This window comes from Ascidiella aspersa, chromosome 4, assembly GCF_963924565.1.
Source record: "Ascidiella aspersa chromosome 4, kaAscAspe10.2, whole genome shotgun sequence".
Lineage (NCBI taxonomy): Eukaryota > Metazoa > Chordata > Ascidiacea > Phlebobranchia > Ascidiidae > Ascidiella > Ascidiella aspersa.
In genome coordinates this window covers 2478954-2501688 of record NC_139450.1, presented here as the reverse complement: position 1 = coordinate 2501688, position 22735 = coordinate 2478954, and the positions used below count along the sequence as shown (strand labels likewise).

General features: G+C 38.9%; 1 protein-coding gene across 1 annotated transcript in view; it reads right to left on the bottom strand.

The window, feature by feature from the left end:
* Nucleotides 1-22735, bottom strand: part of LOC146146629 (A disintegrin and metalloproteinase with thrombospondin motifs 9-like) — a 73349-nt gene that overhangs the window by 15663 nt on the left and 34951 nt on the right. Inside the window, exons 7-18 of the mRNA XM_083386930.1 lie at nucleotides 17835-17959; nucleotides 14535-14575; nucleotides 10214-10319; nucleotides 9596-9745; nucleotides 8920-9061; nucleotides 6270-6386; nucleotides 5826-5971; nucleotides 2855-2918; nucleotides 1650-1787; nucleotides 965-1102; nucleotides 574-790; nucleotides 273-466 (exon numbers count right to left, since the gene is read on the bottom strand). Coding sequence (XP_083243056.1) covers nucleotides 273-466; nucleotides 574-790; nucleotides 965-1102; nucleotides 1650-1787; nucleotides 2855-2918; nucleotides 5826-5971; nucleotides 6270-6386; nucleotides 8920-9061; nucleotides 9596-9745; nucleotides 10214-10319; nucleotides 14535-14575; nucleotides 17835-17959 — 1578 coding nt within the window. The remainder of the gene's footprint in view (nucleotides 1-272; nucleotides 467-573; nucleotides 791-964; nucleotides 1103-1649; nucleotides 1788-2854; nucleotides 2919-5825; nucleotides 5972-6269; nucleotides 6387-8919; nucleotides 9062-9595; nucleotides 9746-10213; nucleotides 10320-14534; nucleotides 14576-17834; nucleotides 17960-22735) is intronic.

Sequence of the window (22735 nt, the reverse complement as noted above, 5' to 3'; positions counted from 1 at the left end):
AGGTGGGTCAAGTATTATCATTTAAAAATTAGTATACTAGAAAGACACATCCACAACCAAACGCTTACTCGCACCCTAACCCAAATAATATGCGTTGATTTAATATGTTTTCAACGCTTTGGTAAAATAATTTAAGCTAAATATAAACTAAATTAAAAGACTTTCGGACAAAAAACAGTGCGATTTTGGGGAAAACAAAGGATGTGGCTTTTTAATATTTAAATCCATTCAAAGATTTCGTTGCAACTCTGTGCTATAACACCTCGTCTCACCTCGACCACAATATCGATTCCAGTAGCGCTGGTGCAGTTGATTGACTCAATGATGGCGTCGGTTCCGGTGTAGTCGCACATGTACAAGTGCTTGCTGTTGCTCTCTGTGGCACCCCTCTGGTGGATGCGGTGCTTATTCTTCATAACACTGCGGTTCCCGTTCAGCAGGTAGTTCCCCTTGGTGTCGCGCAGCGCTGTGACGTAACAAAGGCCCGATTTAGGTTGGGTGAAATTGGGTAGAGTTTCAAATTGGGATTGACCAAAGCGTAACAAATGTCAAATACAACTCTAAGCCACTCACCCAAGTAGTTGTAGTCATCGGGGTCGTTCCTGTATGACCTCTGTGTGATCACGAGGTTGTTAGCTCCTGCTGGGATCACCACCACTTGGTTATAACCGATGGTGTAGCCAGCATTGTAGCTTCCCTGCACAGTCCTACACCCGCTGTTGTCACCATTGCAGATGCCGCAGTCGTCCAATGAGGTGCGAGAGTTTAGCACGTGATCGCAGCCCGCTCTCTGGCGACATAAGCGGACGGTTAGATTGGCGCGTTTTTTATTAAGCAGTGTTCAACTTTACGCTTAGTTGGGTCGCTTAAAAACGCTAGTTTTTTGGGTAAAAAAAAAGTTAAGAAACAAAGTTTCAATAGGCGAACAACAATCGTCTTTAAAAACTTATTTCGATTTTCTCACCTTGCACACGCCCTCCACGCAGATATCGGTTGTGTCAGGTCCGCACGGAGTTCCGTTAATAACACGTGGTTTGAGCACGTACCAATGCACAGCGTACTTCTTACCAGAATCAACCTGGCATATCAACTTGCAGCGGTCCTGTGACGAATTGTTTTGTTAACTATCTCTTTTTTATTGGTATTTATGCACACGTGTGCTTTAAACGTTAGTTTTAGGGATAAGTTCAATGATTACGATTAAAAATGTAAGCTTGTATTCTGTTTTTGGAGCAGAATGGTTGGAGGTTTTAGACTTAGTAATAATGTCAAACAAAGTAGATATTTACGAATAAAGCTTTATTTCATTTCCCTCGTCTTACCACGCCTGTTCTATTTTTGTGTTTTGGCAAAACAACCGGGTACCTTATTGTCGAAGAAATTTTTGTGCAGAAGCAGAATTAATTAGTCCCTACCGTCCCAAAGTGCCGACGTTCGGCAAAATGTGTTGGATTTTGAGATACAAGTGTTGCCAAAAAAGTTATGTTGTAGGAAAGGAATTGTCATTAAATTGGTAAAAATAAGTAACTCCTTATGTCACAAATCAGCTATATTTCCGTATGTTCAAAGTCAGCTCTTTTACCACCAGTGGCTTGAGTGCCCTTAAGTCAGGTTATTTAAGAAGACCTCTAATTAAAAGGGTATTTTACCTGCAGCAGTATGCCGTCATACTTCGGTATCCACCTTGCATTAAGTCCCACCCCCCTGATGTGGTGTTTGTGATGGCGAGCCCAGTTGTTGTACGCTGAGCACTGCTGAGCTCGGAAGTCGCTATCGTCGGCACATTCCTGGAGAATAAAGCGGAAATAAAAAGTTAAAACGGGATCGCATATAGGAAAAAGAACGAAAAACAAGATTTAAACGGAATAGGGCCTTGTGTTTCGGGAAGTCAATATGTCCAACATGAAGCTTCAGGGATGTCTGGCCTAAATTGCAGGTTTAGGGTTATGTGAAAGGTTGTATCTTGCATGGACCTTATTCTGGCCATTTAAGTCTTATTCGGACGGGTTTAGGTTTTATTCTATTTTGGTCGTTCTTACGACTATTAGGTATAAGTATATTTTGTCCTATGGCTGGAGTCCTAAATATGTAGCAAAACCTAACGTTACCCGATTGTATTTTTTTGGTTGTAAAAAAGAACTAAATGCAAATATTTAAAAAAAGATTCAAAGAACAACTAAATTTTCAGGCGATTCTATACAGGATGTGTAACGGCAATCCACCTTTGGCGTAAAGTTGTTTTTCAAATATTGTCAAAATTGTTTAGTTTGGCCGAGGGCGAAGAGCTTAAGCAAAGGTCGTTATAACAGGACGACAAATCACCAATTTTCAAGTCGAATTTACGCAAAGGATTACTACAATGTAAACAGGCGGGTCACATGGCTATAAAGCAGTCGCTGTAAGATAAAACGGTAGTTAATTAAATTTGTCAGGGCTAATTGTGTGATTTGTTTGTTTTTCTGGCCCATGAATTTGACAAAGTCGTCAATTAGCTTAACATTAATTGTAAAGCAAACTATGTTAATTTTTCCCTGTCTTTAAAGTAGGGAAAAACGACATCTTCAACAAAACATATTAAAGGTCCACTATGCACGGATCTCTAATGTAGGTTAATAATGAATGTCAAAGCCCAAAAGGTCAAGTTGATCGACATTATATTGATAAAGACATTTCGATACAAACTTGTATCATCATCAGTTAATGTGGATAAAATATATTCTAAAAGCACATTAAAAATTGAGATTCTTTTTAGAAATTTAAACAAATTTCCGCATTTTTTCCACGAATCCTACTTTAAGACTTAACCCTGACGTTTCGGGTTATTTAAAGAAGCAACAAACAACTTTTATCGCACCTGGAAATTGCATGGACGAAACTTCTTTCGTTTTCCGCTGCAATATCTTCCTCCATACTGGGGCCTTGAAAACAAAAAATAAAAAAATTAGGGGTTTAGCACAGACCTGGGCAACATACGGCCCGCGGGCCAGATCCGGCCCGCCAAGCAATTTAACCCGGCTCGCGGCTTATTTTCCTTACACTACATAGGAAAAACAAGGGCGAGTTTCTATATGTTTGGTTGTATCGTAAATACTCTTTCCAGGGACGGATGTACATGACCCCGCCAAACTCTATATTGTTAGACTGTTTTCTCTGTGTTTTCTGATATGTTCTGTGTTTCTCATATGTTCCACGCGATTTTTGGGCATCTTTACACACAAATAGCGTCCTATGCACTGTGGCAATCTCCCCAACGAAAGTTTAACAAACTTATTCTAAATTTCTCGCCTCGGTCGAAAGTGTTCTGTCTATAAAATAAGAACGAAATACCGACGGTTTTCTAAACTTTGAAATATACCGATTCACATTTTGTCAACCTAACTTAGTTAATGCCTTGTTGTGTGTTTCTCCCGATTTATATTGTATTTGCAATATGGCCATTGTAACGCAAGTAACACATCGGTAACTTAAAATCTTAAAAGGCCAAAAAAAATTAGATATTTTATTCCTAACCTTTGGGTCAACGCTCCCCACAACTTGATAAACGCCAATTATCAAGCAATGTATATTTTTTATTTGTGTTCAATGCGTCATGCCACCTCTAAATCTAAATTAAAGTTTACATTTTAAAACAAATATAGTGGCATTTTTTTGGCGCTTCGCGCGACGTCTTGTGGCCTTTTTCAAATTCGGCATATTTTCGCAGAATTCCAGACGTAATAACAAGTTTATTAGCTTATTTGTTTTTTACCGTCAGAGTATGACGTCATATTTCGCTTGTTTAAGATCCTATTTTTGACCCGGCCCGCCACAACATTTAAAATGTCTCAAGCGGCCCTCGGCTAAAAATAATTGCCCACCCCTGGTTTAGCACGATGGTTATTAACCTATGGGTAAATGCATTAAAGGGTTCATTTTCACAGGATTCGAATGAATTGTTCGTCGATGATATGGTATGGTATGGTATTTGAACTAATCACATGTAAAAGTATTGTAAGAGCATTGAAATTAAAATTATTATTGGTGAATTGAAATCGATCGAATTTTTCTTGGAGGTAATGACATTAAAAACGTTAGGGACCACTAGTTACGAAATACCATAACCTTTAATGCAACAAATGACAATAATTAACCCCTGTTGCAAATGGAAAAAGGAATAACAGAACTCTATAAGCGAGTTTGAAAAATATATAATTTTCAAGTTCATCAAATTGTCGGGCAACTTTTCTAAGCTTGTTGGGGACAATTCTGCCAAACTTTAGGAGAATACACTAAAAGCACCGACGGGAGACAACGCTGTATATTTTCCTGCCCTTTTTTGCCGCAAATTTACCGCTTTCTAGAAAGTGCACGCGCGAGCCGACCATTGTTTTCAAAACAATCGAAAGTTATTCGAGTTTGCATTGTTACAGACGCGAAGGGGCGGAATCGACAAATTGTAACAAGGAGGAGTTTGTTTCGCAGACGATTCCTCATAATTCAAGGAGCGCCATTTTCTCGCAACCGCTCATTATGTTGTTCAAACCACTTTGCGGCTTCACTGACAAACTTGTTTATGAGTTTTACACAACAATTTGGTCCAGACGGTTTTTCCGCGCAGTACAGTAGTAACTTATTAAGTGTTTTTTTTCGATTTGTAATCTCGTAAATTCACTCCTATCCAATGACGCAAAAGTTGTTGATGACGTCAAATTGGGAATTTTTTTTTTTAGCAAACAACGTGGTTCAAGGCGATTTTTAAAAGTATAAATCATTTTACGATGTTGGTAACTCTTTAATAAAAACCCAAATGTGGCGTCAGATTACGTAAGCACCATAATTTGCTTTAGGATAAGAAAAGCATGAGATATTAGTATAAACTAGTATGAATTTAATTCATTATAGTACATGTGTTTGTATTGCCTCAACAAATTGTAGACAAATCTTGCTTAGTAAATCTAACCATGTGAACTACTTCAGTCGGTGACCCAACCAAACTAAACGGCCACCCAAAATTTTGGGTCGCGACCCATAGGTTGAGAAATACCGCTTGAAATTTTTTTTTTGGGGGGGGCGCTAAAATATGACTAAAAATGTTTTCACTTTGCGTTCGAAGTTGTAAACAAACTCCCTCCAAACAGAACCGTTCAATTGTCGAAGGATTTATACTTGTGTGTCGTCACTGTCTAATTACAAACTGCTGACACATCTCTATCCCACAATTTCCGGCCGCCTATTGAAATCTCGAGCCCATAATCCCGGCGCGCTTAACCGCACAACGATTGAACACGGCGTGAGGCCCCTTGTATTTAATTGAAGTGGAACCGCTTGAATTAAAGAGGCGCAAAGTACCCGGGCTTCCGCGAAAGAGATTACAAAGTAGGGACACTTTGTCAGTGTGGTAGGTATAACTTTCGTGGGTTTGGTCAAATGAGAGCGATTATTCTATGATGTTGTTGTATATTCGGAGATACTAATTTTATCAACGGTTGTGTTTGTTTTTCAGAGAGGTGCGGGATTTGTAATTCTGTAGTGGACTTTTTCCAGTTTCGTTTCGCGCAGTTTTGCTATAGGATAATTATTTTAAAGAAAACATTTTTTTATTATGAAAAAAATTACACTAACGGGTAACATTTCATTTTAACCTAAATAACGTTGTAGCGTAAAACAACTATTTTAAAAAAAACAACAAAATTTGTTTTAATTTTTTTGCAAAAATATTTGTACCTGTACCATTTTGAGCTAAATAAATCAATTTTTAGTACATAACAAATTTTCACAAAAAATAATTCCAATAAAACAAAATTTCGCGCATTCCAACATAAAAGCAAAAAAAGTACTTTACTTACTTTGGGTTATTGCACACTCTAGTGGCGCTCTTGATTCCTCCCCCACAAGTTCGGGAACACTCCCCGAAGCGGCTCCACTCTCCCCAGCTGCCGGCCACTGGAACCCGGTGCCGGTTTTCCGGGACGCACTGGCCCTGCTGGCACCACTGGAGACACACAGACGCAGGGAGTTAGGCCTAGTTTTTTTAAACTGGGGTCCTTGGGGGTACGTGGACTAGTTATCGGGGACAATGAAAGTATAATAGAAACCTTAGTACAGGTTCTTAAACTGGGGTCCGTAATTCAATATTTTTCACGGACCAAAATAACTAATTAATACAAATAAACATAACCTGATAAATTATTATTTAACTTCCTTGCCTGACCAATTACAGTACAAAGCGTGTAAAATTTCGAAAAATACGCACAAAAACGCGGTAAAGGTGGCAGTGGACAATGACTCACCATTCTCTTGGAACGGTCCCCGCACCGGGTTCCATCGGCCCAGGGAACGTGGGGGGTTCTGCACCCCAAGCTGCTGTTCCGCTGAACGCACCAGAGTCGGGCGCACGACTTCTGCGACTGCAACGAAAAAAATCGGGGGTATAAATGTGTCTGCATCTGTCTGCAGTTGCATTTTTTTTGTGGTCTGTTTGTCTGTTTGTCTGTTTGTTGCCTACACGCGGGCTTCAAAGTTGGCCTTTCTTTTTCCTTTAAAATAGACTATAAGAGCTCTACATAAAAAACAAATAGATTTCCTTGATGGCAAATGGTATTTCTTAAAATGAAAAAGTATCTATATTTTAAATAAAAAACGTACTTCTAATAGTGTAACGACTTATAGAGCGTAATTGAACGGGAATTGGAGACCTTAGTTTGGACAGCACGGTGGCGCTGGGTAATGTCGATGTGCTTTACGTTTATAACAGTGTTTTTTCAACCTTTTTTCGTTGCCACCCAAATACTAAGCGTAAATATAACAGAAAAGGTTTGCCGGCCCAATTATCTTCATTGAACTTTTTATAAGCGAACAAAACACAGGAAAAATAGCATAAATAAATTAGAATTTAATTCATATGAGCGATGTCCCTATATTTGTCAGACACTTTTCTCAATTTTCATCTCAGAAATCAATCTCAACAAATCTAACCACGTAAACTACTGCAGTCGGCGACCAAACCAAATCAAATGGCGACAAAATTTCTGGTAGCGATCCACGGGTTGAGAAATACTGGCATATAACCCACACACCGCTAAATTCCCACAATATTCTCAAATTTTAACGAAATATCGCTCAAAACGAATTTAATGAACTTAACCAAAATACTTGTCGGCGACTCAATCAAATCAAACGATGGCCAAATTTTCCGTGGCCACCCACATGTTGAGAAATTCTGGCATATAACCCACACACCGCTAAATTTCCACAGTTTTCCCAAATTTCGAAGTCATCTTGCTTAGAACAAATTTAATAAATCGAACCATTTCAAACTACTTCAGTCGGGGACCTAAATTATCGGTCGCGACCCAGGGGTTGAGGAACACCGACCCAAACCATCCATGAAAAAAATGTCTTGCTCCGTTAAAATTCGATCCAATAGTTCTGCCGCAACTGGTCAATGCAAAGTAAACAGGGACGGGACGGAAATGAGCGACGGGCAATGATTTGTGTTCGCCTCACAATGGACCGTGGTCACGCTAAGGGCGCGCGAAAGATGATTGTTATGTCACCGCCGCTGTTTGTTATGTCATAGTGTTGCGGTGAATGATTGTAGTCGATCTGTTCAGGTTCTTCGTGCCGTGCAAACTATATAGCCGGGGCCTAACTACAAGAAAGGCGCTTTTTTGCCGTTCCTATAGATTTCCGCTTCCTCTATGACGTAACAGGCAAATTGAATAGAACGTCGCGCGTGTTCAAGACTTCAAAGACCTTTATTGCGGCGTGCGCGAGATGATACGTACACCTGCGGTGGATTTAACCGAATTCGAATCTCATTTGTATCCCAGGAAAAAACACGCACTTTCGATATTCAGCCAATCGTGACCGATTGAAAAGATCCTTTGATCTTTGTCGTTATCTATCGCCCAAATTAGATGGACGTATTACGTCCGGAGTTGCGGCAGGTGTCGAGGACAGGTTTTAGTTTAATTTTAATTTTACGTGGCACCTTTTAATAGGTTGGTTTTGCTAAAACAACATTGCCGCCCGGATTAAATATATAGGTGTTTGTTGTAATTTGAAAGCCTAAATTTGCTTTTATTGAAATCACGAAAATCTGCGGCGAACTCATTGCATTTTTAGTTACTGTATGTGCGAATTTACCATCGATTTCGTAATTTTTTAGTTGGCTGTAAAAATGTTTAAGATGCCAAACCATTTGCTGTGTACGGTAGCCGGCAATATAACCGGAAAGACCTAAACGCTACCACATCCAAATTTCTTGAGCCAATTGGCTGTATTCGCTAGCCAATTGGCTGACTCAATATCGCGCTTGGCGCAATTGCAATTCTGCCTTAGTCTGGTGTGAAAAGGTTGCTCCGCGGTTTTCAGGGGCCGGCAATTTGACCAGCAAAGTGCCTCTATTTTAAGCGCTTGTCCATGCAGCTGTATGGGTGCATATAGTGCTTACTATTGGCGTTCGAATGAGACATATCGGCGTAATTGGACGGAATTGAGTAGAACATATAATATGCCAGCAAGGGGCCGTTTTAGGTTTGCAAAGATCGCGCAAGCAATTTTGTGAATGGATTCGGTGTGAGCGCGACTTGGGAAACTTCCGAAGGTCAATTCTTGTGACCTCAATGGCGCGAAAACCCTTTTCCTACAGCACTATACGCTGTTCGTAGTTCTTAAGTGAAAGACATGTTGAAAATTTTTTTAATTGGAAAGATTGCTTTTCTATGATTTGTGGCTAACTGTTGAATCTTTTGTGAATAATGCTTAAAAAAATGAGTTAAGAAAACTACTCTTGAGAAAAATTAGTTGGGAAAGTAGAAAAAAACACATAACAAGGTTTGTAATTAAACCATGTTCTCTAAAAATTAAATGAACAAATCGACTTTTAATGAAATAATACAGTTCAAACACAAATCCAGTTTTAAAACAATAACTTACCATGTACAAACACTGGGTAACACCTTTCCCATACACGAAGCCACATTGGTCGTCTGCATCGAACACTTCACCCGGCTCTTCTATGGGGAGGGAAAGTACCCTGCGCGGGGGCTCGTCCAGCAAACACTGCCCGTTGTCGTTGCTGTGGGTGTGTAAAAGTGTTAAGATGTAGACAACAATATTTTAATTAAAAAACAGATCCTCTGGTAATTGTAATTGTTAACCAACGTTTCGGCAACCTATGCAAGCCGCCTTCGTCAGGGTGAATGGCACTGAACGCTCGTTGTACAATTGAACGTATGGTAAACGTTTAATTTAAAAAAACAACAATTCACATGGTTTTAAAATGCCTGACTGCAGTGCTATTGCTACAACCTATTTAGGGTAGGAATAGAATACGTTGGACAAAAACGATACAGGTTTAAATTATAAAATCAACAATTTCTGCTTTAAAATTACTTATTAAACGGCAGTTTTTAAAAATACCTATTAAACACAATTTTTTTTTTTAACAATTTTTTTTTAAGAAAAAGTTTATTTGAAAATGGGAGGACAAAACGTGAAAAATCGAAACAGAATAACATTTTTTTTCTCCCATTTTCAAATATAAACTTTTTCTTCATGGACAAGCTCAAAAACATCACAAACAATTTTCTGCAAGGATTTCAAAACTCACTCGAGAAAGTTAGTGATGTAGCGGGCGCTGCACTTTGACCAGGACCAGGGGTGAGCGTTGTGGTCCAGGGTGGGGGACATCACGTTCAGGCTCACGGTGCGACCCCTAGCGTCCAAACACTTCTCATTGTTGTCGTGGGGTGCGTTGAACCTGAGGACGTGAACATATTTTGTCGGTGTGTGTTTTTTTTAATTTGTTAGGTAAATGGGTGAAAATTGCGCGGGACTCGACGAAATAAGCAAATTGGCCGGAGTCGGACTCGGGTTTATTTTTAGCAGACTCCGCAGCCCTGATAAAAAATTTAAGTGCGAGACTTTGGGGATCAGTGTGATATAACTAGGTCTGTTGGATTTGCGCTTTGAAAAAAATTGTAAACCAAATAAATCACTTGCAAAATGAAAATTTTCAAAGTAGATGCTGAGGCAGACTGCAGAAAATAAGGAAACACGTATTCACTATATATAGTTAGCCTTCTTACCATGTTGAAATGAATAAAGAGATATTCGAAACGTTCAAAATGCTAACTACTGTAAAAGAGGCTTTAACATCTCTACTTCGACGTCTAGCTAAAACCTCCAACCATTATGTTCCAATGTAAAAAATAAAAAATCAACTTACTCGTGGCCAATCTCGTGGGCGATGGTGAACGCCGTGCTCAGTCCATTGTCCTCGTTTATCGAACAACTCCGCTTGAGGTCGCACATCGTTCCCAGCTCGGCCAGGCCTGTTATGACGTCACAATGGGCTGGTGTTAATTCGAATGTAAATACTTGTCGCGTGGAAAAAAATGAACCGTGTATTGTGGACATGCACTGAGTGTGTATGTTTTTTTGATTGCGTTGGGAATTTACGAGTAAAGAAAAGGATGAAGTTGTACTTTGGGGAGTTGTTAAAAGAAACTTCCCATTTATTACCGGGCATTTTTTAAACGGAAAGCAATCACATATTGGTAAGTTGTGCAAAAATAAGCAAACAGATAAACTATATAGAAGCGTCCTATTTTGTGTTTAACACCTAACAACAAGGCGGTTATTTTTTTATAAACAATTAGGAAATAAATAACCGCTTAGCATGTTGACTTGACTTTTTATTGTTTCGTAATAGGTAAATTAAGTAGTGGAGTTTTTTGCTGAAACAACCAACCCCTTTAAATTTTTTTGTCAGAAAATTTTGCCTTTTTCGAGAAAAAGCTCTGTACTTTTCCCAATTTTCATATGTTGTCGTGTTCTTTTGTAGGGAACAACCATTCAAGGCGTTATTTATCGGCACTTGTTTTTTAACAACTTGTTTGTCGCACCAATGCAGCTAACTGTCGGCCAAACTATGACGTCACGTCCCACAGAGTGACGTAACCTGACACTAGGTGGTGTGGCGGACAAAGGGCGCCCTTAACACGGGACAGGTGTTGGGGGGGATTAACGTCCAGCACCTGGGGCGCCGCTACACGCGACAAACGTCGAGCACCTGTGGCGCTTCTTTTGTTGTGCAAGTGTCAAAAATGCGGCTTTTAGCAGGTTTAGAGTGGATTTAAAAACTGCAATTTTTGACATGTGAATCGCGTCAGACCTACATCGAATGTCCTACACAGTGTGTGGTATTTTTAAGTGAATAAAAGGTGGAAAAACAATATTTTTGACACCTGGATAGTGTCAACCTTTAACTGAATGTCGTAAGCTGTTTGTCGGATTTTTTAGGCGATAAGAGGCGAAAAAACAGTTTTTTTGACATTATAACAGTTTACTACTCAAACCTATTTCTTCCAAGCTTTTTGCTGTTTTTGATGCGAGTCTGATGAAAACAGGGTTTCTCCACCCAAAATAGGTCGCGACTGAAAATAGTTTTTTTTTAATGTTTGTTGGAATCATTGAGATTGATTGCGATTAGGATTTCTCCTGATTCGAGAAAATTAAATGGAAGCAATACAAAGGCACGGCTCATATTAAATGTGTCGAATTTATTATACTGTCTTATTAGTATTTTGTTCACTTCAGGATTACAAAAAGTCCATTTAAAACAATTTGGTCGCCAATGTTTCTCTGATATACTTGATTACTTGTGCTTAGTAGTTGGGTCGACGCGAATAAAAGTTGGGAAATGCTGTTTGGGAAGTTAACATTTTCACCTTGTGTGGCGTTGGCAATCCACTGTACAGGTTTAAGCAGAATATAAAAACCTTACTTTGCGTTTTTTGCTCGCGGCTGTCCGTCAATCAGACAGGAATTTTCACAACGACTGGGCGACGACGCCCTTGGCCGTGACCTTGACACGCACACGCGAGCCACGTGGCATAAAATTGCGTACTTAACGTACAAATTGGACTTCAAGTCGGTTTACAGACAAACGCGTTTGTTATAACGAAACATTTGGTTTTGAAACCTTGTGAAATAACTTAAAATTCAAAAACAAATGTTTAAAATCGCTTGATTCTGTTTTTCGACGTCCTTTGTTTTTTTGGCATTTTTCAAAACAGCAACGACTGTGACGTTAACAATGCGTTTGGCGCCAAATCGCCGCAAGAAAAACGTGATGTTATTCTTGGCCGAAGTCCAACCACTATATAGCTGTTGCCAAAACTGGACGCACGCTTCGGCCGTCCTTTCATCTTGTTCAAAAAGCGCCCGGGCCCATTATGACGTAACAACGGAAAGGGGCAAATTGGCCTTATTGCTTTTTTTGCCGGTAGTTCAACTTCAAAGGCAATGGTTACCTTGTGCTCGATTTAATAAAAGGACGTTGTACGCATTTAAACAATTCACCTTTTTGCGGGATTAGATTTGCTTAATGGAAGGATTTTAAAGTTTCAATACCAACTGTTTTCAAAAAACAAATTTGTTCTGACCTACAATTAATTAATAATACACGTTCGAGAAATGGTTTTGTATTTAGGAAGGAATTTGTATCTAACTAAATGTTAAACCTCTTTACCTTTTTTTGGCCCTTTTTTTAACTTTTTTGTGTCGTTATTTTTATAAAACATTTAGGGGTTTTCAATTTCGCCCTTTTAAAGTTTTATAATTACTGTATACCCTAAATTCAGGTTATGAACCAATAACACGCGACCAAACTTTCTGAAATCAAAATTTGAAAAGCACAACATTTTCTAGATTTTATAAATCGCCGTCTGTCCAGCCTTAGCACATTTGCATGAAAATGCGTGAGTTTCATTAAATTGGTCGAGGTGCCGCATCAATTCTGTAGCAGGTGTCTTTAAATTGCGGGTTCGGGCAACAACCGAAATTGCCAAAGTGTCAGAAAATGCTTATTTCGGGCAAACGAAGCCAATCACTAGGCTGTGCGATCAAAGCTTAAACGCTGCCCGCCCGGCTTTGCAAGTTCGTTTGGGCGTTAGGCGGAATCATTTTGGGCACTTGATTGCTTACAATACGAATCTAGTTTATATATGCGACAATTTTAGGCGATTAAACCATATTTTTTTAGGTTAACCATTTAAGTGGCGTGTAAAATGTTTTTTTTTTCGTTTCAGGATAAAAAAACTGTAAAGCAGCTTGTTTTACGAAATAAATGTTGCCTTGTTTTAAAGTCATTAAATTATATAAAGCAGAGGTTCTTAAACTTTTTTAACCGCGAACCCCTAAAAAAAAGTTTTGCTTCGCATGGACCAGTGTCGAAGGAAATGTTTAGAGATGACGTCATAAATTTACGTCACAATACAAATAGACTTTAAAAATCTGCTGTTTCTGGTCCACAAAATGTGAAAGTGTAATGGAGTCTAAATACATTCAGTGCGAAAACGTTTTATTTTTAATTAAATTATTTTATTCAAAAAATGTATTACTTTTGAAACACATACTCATATTTTAATAGGTTTTCATGGACCCCCTAAAGCGAGTTCACGTACCCTCAAGGGGTCCATGGACCTCAGTTTAAGAGCCCCTGATATAAAGGCTACGAATCCACCCTTTTTAGAAATGAACAAATGACAATTGTTAGGTCACAAAGTCGATTCGAAACTGGGCCTGAATTCGAACACTTCGTTTGTTGGTTATTTGAAACCTTAAACCGATTGGTAATTCCCAATATTAACTAGTTTGGTAAAGAAAACAAAAAAAAACTAGTTTGATCAAAAAAGGAAAAAGAAGATTTACTTGCGGAAAAACGCATTAAAGGTTGACAACATTACGTCCAGCGTAGAGGAAGGCGCCCGCCGCCTAAAACGTCAGGACACAGGTGCGCAAAAGGAAACGACAACAAACCGATTATTGCGCAAAAAGGCGCCCTTTGTGACGACACAAAACACGCGATATTTCGATAATTATAATTAGCGACATGCCTTGTTGACGTTCTGGACGTAATTACATCCTTGCCCGTGTCGCGTAACATCAACGAACAACACTGACAGTATCCTGTGTTTTTTTGTTAATTTAGCCAAAAACAAAATACACAGGATCTTGTCTTTGTTCATTTTAGTTCAGGGAATAAAACTTTATGTAAGATTTCACAAAATAATTGCTTGAAATATGATGCATAGGCAAAAAGGTTGCATTTGTGTGAACATATACGATATACGCCGTAATTTAATATGTATTTTTTTGCATGTCAAAAAAAGCATTTTAATTTTTGGCCCCCTTTTTACGAAAAACAATATTGAAAAACTGAACCTAAATAAAACAAAAAAAACTAATGAAATAAAAATACAAAAAAAATATGTATTTTTTTACGATTTGGTGGGTTAATTTGTTTAACAACGACTTTTTAATTTTCACAACGCCATTTTTTTTTTTTAGAACAATTTATATAACGCTGTCTTTTAAATTGAAAATAGAATTGTCAAAATTTTAAACAACAATGAGTCCACTAAATTTCAAACAAACTTTCCGTTGAATTGGTGAGTCCAGTTAAACTATTAAGTTGCAAACCAAGACTATATATTAATTAGTTTGGCATTAAAGGCAAATATTTAACATGGAGAACAACTTACCCAGCGTGTCACATGCTGTGTTGGATCTGCAAATATCCTGCCTGAAAACAAACAAAATCAATACGTTTAATGATTCCTTCTGGATATTAAGGGCAAACGTGTAAGTGGAATGTTATTTTCCACTCAATGCAAATGTAACTGATTGATTACGCGTCGATGTTTAGTTTACAAATTTAGCTTTTAAAATGTAAACAATGTAAGAAAATCCCGTGGCATTGCGGTTATTTTCACTGATTTTTATAAAAAGATAAGGAAAAAACAAAAAATGCAACTTTTTACTCATTATACCATCAAGAAAATAAAAGCTAGCAAATGAAAAATCATGCTATCTGTGGTAACTTTACTACAGGTTAAAACCTCATTACGTCGCGGTTCGAACTTGTACCTTATATACAAACACGACTGTTTTATTGCCCGTTTCTGCAATTATAAGCCAGCAAAAGCAGAAACACAGCGATATAAATCAGGAAAAATTCCGCGAGGGCACTAGCTCCTCAATCGCCTGTTTACTTTAGATTTGATCGCAATAATCTGGGCTTAAGCGAAACAAAAGGCGTCCCGGGTAAAAATCCACAGAAATCTGCCACAATTTGCGTTAAGGGCGCGCAATTTATCGACTCCTGGCAGTCTTCCGGCCATTAGAAACCCGCGCTCTTATCTTTGTGTCGTAACAATGCCGCGCGCGAAAAAAGCTCCATTGTTCTTGCTTATGGGCGAACAATGCCGATCGACGGATAATTGCGATTTAGAAAACCGCGAAGACCGCGCAATCGCGATGCACTGGGGCATTGGGGTGTGTGGGGGGCGGGGAAGTTATTTTAATGCGCCCGATCAAACGATTATAGTTGCGGTTTCTTTGGTAGGTCGAGGTGTATGCGCGACTAGAGAGGCATTTTCTCATTTGCCGACGCCGCTAAATAACTTGATCTGTTCGAGAAAATAAAACGTGCCATGAGGCGACGGCCAATGAAATGCTGCGCGGTGAAGGTGCCGTAGCGAAACGGCGTTATAAAAGTACGATAGCAAAACGGCGAATTTAATCTACGCTGGCGAAAGATTTTGGTAGCGAAAATCTTTAAAGGTGCGGTAGCCAAAATGGTTAAAGTTGTGGTAAAGGTACGGTGGCGAAACTCTTTAAACTTAGTGGTGGGTTTATCCAATCAGCGAACCCACACTGCTACGTGACTTCATACAAGTTCCTCTGAAATATTTTCACGAAATTTGAACGAGCGTATTGGCTTCGTCGGAACGATTTGATCAGACGATAAAATCGAATCGTTTCGACACGAAACGGAAAAAATGATCGGCGTAAACAAGCTCGGCATCTTTCAACTCGGTTTGTTTTCGAGCCCGGAATGCGTCGGACATTCTCATCACGAAGCTTCTCGTCTTACCGCGGATGGCGCCGCAAGAAAATTCTCCCAAAAAACGCCGCTCGTCTATCATCGACGTCACTTTGCTAACGATACAAGCTCGGCAGAATCTCGCGATTTTTATGCGCTACATTTTGTTCTCTAGTACAAAAGCAGCTGAAATCGTGAAATTGATAAGAGGTTATCTTTGTCACGTCAATGAATCTGGCTCAAACGGCGACCGTTTTGTAAAAAAAAGTCGAAAAGTGATTAGATACAAAAATAAAACTCCCTCTCCCCGACGTTTCCGGGAAATAGCTGCTGTATTTTAAAACCACTACAGTTTAACAGCATCAATGGCCCAAAAAAACAAAATTACGCTTTGTACCCAAAACCAATCATCGCTGAGTTTTAATTTTATAGGAGCCTTACAGACCGATTAACCAAAAAAAAACAAACGATTTGACATAACACGAATAAGGATCTTGTCGATTTCTTTTGATTATAGTTTTCAATGTAGAATTCATGCCAGAAAAACATAACAGTTTTACAATAGCAATAACCCAAAAACCAACATTACGCCTCGTACCCAAAATCAATCATCGTTGAGTTTTAATTTGCCAGGAGCCTTTACAGACCTTTGGAGCATAATGGTTGGAGGTTGTAGCAATACGTACGTTTTGTTCAAAATGCTACCTACTTCAGTATGGGCTTTGATATTCTTACTACCTCTTACAGACTGATTAACCAAATACAAATCGACATTTTCGCCTTATTTCAACCGACCACCGATTAACGTATCAGGCGCCCAGCAAAAAAAGTGACCAATTACGTTCTGCTGCGAACCGGTGGTGATTTATCGGGGTTTAAGCCGGGAAGGTCGCTTAATTGACGTAGATGGATGGAGCCCGGTGGTACAACCGAGTTCTGCGGTCTGGGACAGTTAATCTAATCGCGTCGATAAGGCGACGGCTTCTCTTGTCATCAGAACGTCGCGGTTTCGCCCAATAACAGCGCTTCTGATAACGCGAAAAGGCAATTACCGCAATTTGGCCGATTAAATTAGTTTCGAAATCGATTAAAGTACGAAATTGGTTAAACGCGTCGATTTGCTCAGTTGAAACGTGTTTTCGAACCGGCTTTTTCAGCCGGACGATAATGTTTACGACTAACGCATTGCGACAAATATACCATCGCTTTGCCATTTTTTTTTCGTTTTTAAGGTGTTTACGAAATTTAACTATCGAAACCAGTGATTGTTTGGTTCGAGTAATGATAAATAGGCACTTCAGACAATTTTTTTCCGGTGATGCATTTAACAATCGACAACTCTTTAATTTTGATGACTTTTAAGCAGGGCTGCGGAGTCGGAGTCGGACTCGGGACTCGACGGAGTCGGTTTGTTTTGCCGGAGTCGGACTCGGGACTCGAATAAGACCGCGTAAAACTTCCCGAGTCCCGAGTCCGACATGCGCATGCGCAGTATCTAATTTTAGGCGGCAAAATGTTGTAAAAGTGTAGCCTGACAGCAAATGTGAAATATTTTTAAACCATGTTATGCAGGTGGATCAATTATGACACCAATATGAGTGGATTGCAGAAAATCCACCTTAATTTAGTTGCGTGAATGGGTAAAATACAGGAGTCAGAGTCGGACTCGCGTTTATTTTTTTTGGCCGGAGTCGGACTCGGGTTGTTTTTAACCGACTCCGCAGCCCTGCTTTTAAGAACAGAGTATCTTAAAAACATATTTTTAAAAAGCTAAAAAATCGAAATCGTAAGCACCCCTGAAAAAAAAATTTCAAGCAAAAAAAAATCCAAGAAAACAAATTCATGAAAAAAATTTTTAAAGAAAAAAAATCAAAAAAAAAAAATTAAAAAAGTAGTTTCATTTAACAAAAAAACTATATTAAAAATACTCGTATAGTGGACACGAGTAGCTACTCACCCTGTGATGAGTACAGCGGTGTCGTGGTGATTCGGGTGCGAGTCGTCCGGATCGTTTTGCGAGTGCTGCCAGGCGCAGAAGTTCCGCAGACAAACGTGGGCGTTACGAACTACTCGTGGACCGTTCTGCGAATGAGTAGAGTAAAGTTGAGTAAGAGTATTACGAGTCACTCCGTAATAAGTAGAGTACATTATTAAAAGAAAATCACTAGAAGATTGAGTGACAATCACCGACTAACATTACTCGTATTTCGATTAGACGTATTAAAAAAATTCTAAACGAGTATTATTAATATGTCAAAAGTCCTTCAGTTAACTTTGGAGCATAATGGTTGGAGGTTGTAGCATTTTCAACATTCAACAGATGTTGAAAATGAATAAAGAGTTATTCGAAACGTTCAAAATGATACCTATATACTTCTGTATGGGCTTTGATATTCTTATTACGTCCTTCAGTTAATGTACAGCTTCGTATCGAAACTTTTTAATCAATTGCAATTCACTATCAAGCTTCATTACAGATCAGTGCAGATCGTACCCAAATTATGCCATTTCATATCTAATTTGAAATACAAAAGCAGTATAGTGCCCCATTTACCACACAAGAACTCGCACCGACTCCCAAACAACTTGTAAACGCATTCCGCTGCAAAACTGGAGCGACTCAATTGGGTCGGGTCAATTTCACATCAATTGCACTGCGACAAAAGGGGCTACCAAAGCAAGGCTCCTCGCGATTTAATCTCCTCGAAAAGAGGGAAGTTGGGTGGTCCGCGCGGAACAATGGAGGACGGGAAACGTAACAATAGGAACCGGAGGGCTGTTTACCAGAACTACATCGGATAGTTTGGACAAACGTCGATCACAATTGAAAGGAACCTCCTTAACCAGATAAACTACTGTCTTGGATGAATGCACCGGGCGCGAATTCGATAAACGCTTTTCTTATGTGTGGCTCGGGACTTGTGCTTGTATATTTACCACTAAAGGGGAAGGTTTGTGAAGGCGGTCGTCGGCAAATATCATCACGCGTGATAAGGATCTTATCCGATGAGATAGGGGAATGGTCGCTGTGTGGTGTGGTGGACTAAATAAACGGCCGAATACGCTCTGGGTACGTTAACTTGTCAAATAACGGGGTTTTCATAGAGTTTTATGAAAAAAATAAACTATCAAGGACTTTTTAAAAACAATTAATAGCTTTTCAAAGACCTGACATTGACTTGTTCAGCGTGTTTTTTAATTAGTTCGAAAAAAACACAGTATAAATGCTCAAGTCAACAAAAGAACAAATACTTCACCTTCTGAACTAAAATAAAACAAATTCAAAGCTTATGTTTTTTAAAGGCTTTCTTAACGTGCAAATCAATTCCAACACATTCGACGAATTTAAAATATTCACAGACTTAAAAAAAAAAAACCTGACGAAAGAAATAGCCGTTTAGTGTGTTTAAATCGGCAGATAAAAAAGCTTTTCCAAGGTTTTTCACGTAGTTCTTTGGATAAATATCGAAATCCCAAAGACCTGGTACAAAGAAGTGTATGGAAATGTTTAGGAAAAATGTTTATGGAAAGTTCAAAGTGTTTACTGCTATTTTAGCATGGACTTACCAGGAGGGCCGATCTAAACAAAAGTTAAGTTCTGTTAGTAAACCCATTATACCGCGAGACGTCGTTTAATTTCGGCTCCAAAACGTCTTGTGCATGTAACTCAAGGTTTAAAATCCTTAAATCGTTTGGCTCAAAATGTTTCGGCCATGCTGAAACGCAGTGACGTTTCAAGGGAGTTTAGGGATGCAAAGTGTTAATTTTAAAACGATAGTTGCCTTACTTTACAAGTCAATAAGCTAAACAAATTGACTTTACCTTCAATTTTTTTGTTGAAATGAAATAAAGTAATTGTAAAACAGTAGCTTTTATAGGACTTGCTAAGCTTCGCTTGGCGCGAAGTAGGAAAAGTTCACAGATTTCGGTAGTTCAATATTTTTTCAAATCCAAGTGATATGACTCAAACTTGAGACTTGGTACAGCAATGTCTTGCACCAAAATCTCCCACAAACGTTGTCAATCGCTGCGTGTTATTGGCCCCGGAATATAGCTTAGAAAAAAATCGGACGCTAAACAACGTTATACGTGTCGGAACCGGCCACACAAGTCCACAACAGTTAAAGGATTATCTTTTGTTGAAGTGAAATCGTTCAGCCGATTCGAAAATATTTTCCCTTCTGTTGACTGAGCTTCTGGTAGTATTGGCTTATAACAGGCTCCGGTAAGCTAAATGTAAACTTTCAGACAAGCCTACTTAGCATTGCTCAACGCTTTAAAACGCTCGGCAGGTTGAAGTTCCAGTCATACGCGTCCCCGCTTAGTAGAACTTATTGTGTTAATCCTTGCCTCATTGTAAAGGACACCACCTATTGTCGACGCGCCGGCGTTTTTTTCGCCGCCATTGTTGGTCCGCTGATGGAGGCGCGATAAGCAAGTAAGGTCTGGAATCCTTCGAACTCGGTTCTCACGCGATTTTTTCCACCAAATCCCGACGGATCGCAGTTTCACACGCGAAACGAACCCGACAATTCAATCATAAATCTTATTTCAAACACCAGCCACAATGGAGTGTGAGTATGCAACCCTTAGCTTGATCCAAGGCAAAAACAAGCCTTTATGGGGTGCTATGACGTCATGAGTTTAAAATAGAGGCCACAGGGTTCCTTAAACCTTTTATCAGTGTACCATTACAATTACCCCTTTGTCGATATGGGCTTCTAAAGTAACTAAACCATAGTTTAAAAATCCATAGTAGCCCTTTGCTAGAGTTAAGGCAAAAACAAGCCTTCATGGGGTGGTATGACGCCGTGAGTTTAAAATAGAGGCCAAATATTACACCATTTTTGGTTTTCCTAAGGCCAGTGGTCCTTTTTTATCATCGGTGCACCATTACAACCCTTTGTTTGCTGCACATTTACATGCAAAAAGATTTCATATAAGTCAATAGGGGTATTTAAATGAAGTAAGCTGAGTTGAAGGAAAAAACCTTTACACGTGTGTCACAAAATTGTACATCTTTTCTAAAAGGCGTATAATAAATGCCAAAGCCTATTGAGGTTTAATTTTACATTTTTAAAGCAAATAAGAAAAAGCTCAGACGCTTTACAATTGAAGACGCTTTACAATTAATCGATTTGATGAAACCGTTTAACTTGTCCAAAAGGCGAACTTTAGCCTCGTTAAGTCGTTCCCTCTTCAACGTGACTTTCTTGTTCTTTCGGGTGAGCGGTTGAATAGCAGCGTTTCGCGCGAAAGGTTATTAATTCCCCATTAAAATGTCGTCCACCCCATAGATTGTTTACAGACAATTTGGAAGTTTGCATATCATAAGCAGTGTTGTAAAATCTATTTTTAAATGACTGAAGTCCAAGTCAAGTCTTTTGCAAAATAACTGAAGACCGATTCAGGTGGTTTGCATCAAAATAAAACCTTAAACTATTTAGATTTGGATGTTGTGATCAGCAAACAACAAAGCTACAGCATTTAGAGAGCAAACTGTTTTACAATAAAAAATTTGGGTAAAGATAAGCAAATTTTACCGAAAAATGTTTAATGAAAGCTAAAGTCAAATTTTTTTTTAGTTTTTTCCATTACTCAAATCCAAGTCAAGTGATTCATCCGAAAGACTTATCAATTAAGTCAAATAATCAAAAGACTTAAGGTTAAGTAAAAACGGCGACAAGTTAAGTGAAGTCATTACAACAAGTGCTTTCTCCACTACTCAAGTCCAAGTTAAGTGATTTATCCCAAATACTTGACTTAATTCAAGTAATTTTGCTGAAACGGCTCAAGCCAAGTAACGTTATTTAAAAACAACGACTTAAGTGCATTCAAGTCAATAACTTAAGTCATTACTACAAGTGCTTTCCGCACTCGACCGAGATCATAATTTGGCGCGAATCGATTCCGCCGCTTGCTTGTCGCTTTTGTGTGACGCAATAATGCCATAATACTACGTCACTGGGTACACGCGCTCGCTCGCTCTTTCGTCGATAAAACGCGGTGACGTATGTTTGGGACGGAAAGGCAATTGCGACGTTAGCTTATGTCGGAAGACAAACATAGCGAAGTTTATGGGTAAACTACGCAGGGGGAAGTGTAAGCCTTAATGTACACAAACCTACTGCTATTGGCCTTTCCTATACTGAAGCTGTTGCAAAGTTGTGGGTAAAGTGGGAGAAAGGTCATTTGAAGGTTAGAAACTGGGAAAAGTGTTTCGTCACAAAACAAACCACTGAAAACAACACGATAAATTAATTGTGGCATGACGTAGATATTAAAGTCCCTAGTTTCTTTATTGACTTTGACGGGCATTCTACGTCAAACGAGAACCTCCACCAATTTTTTTAATAAATATTTTCGTAACGTCCAAAAATGCTACCTTCTTCTGTATATGGGCTTTCATATTCATTCAACGTCTAACTCTAACCTCCATTCTTTATGAACGTTCACTTAGGTTCTTATTTTATACGTTTTTTAACTCACAATCACAAATCGGTATTTTTGCTGTTAAGAAATTTTAGCGGCCATTATGTTGTTTTAACACCGATCATCGCCGTAAATACAGGGTGTAAAAATTTATTAAAATGCGTGTTATTAAAAAGAAGGCTTTACAATCGCCCCACAAACCAAAGTGTCATTCCGCGTTAATTAAAATTGAAAACCAAGCAGAAAAAAATTGGAAAATATTCCTGGGAAAATACACTTCGCAGATGTTGTTTGCACAATAAATTGGCGCCCAAACAACATAACCTGTCAAGTGAAGGTGTTTTTAAAGTCGCCCAGTCTATTAACGCGCCACAAAAAGCGCCGCGTACGGTGCACAGTGGCTAAGTGAGTCGACCCGAAATTTTC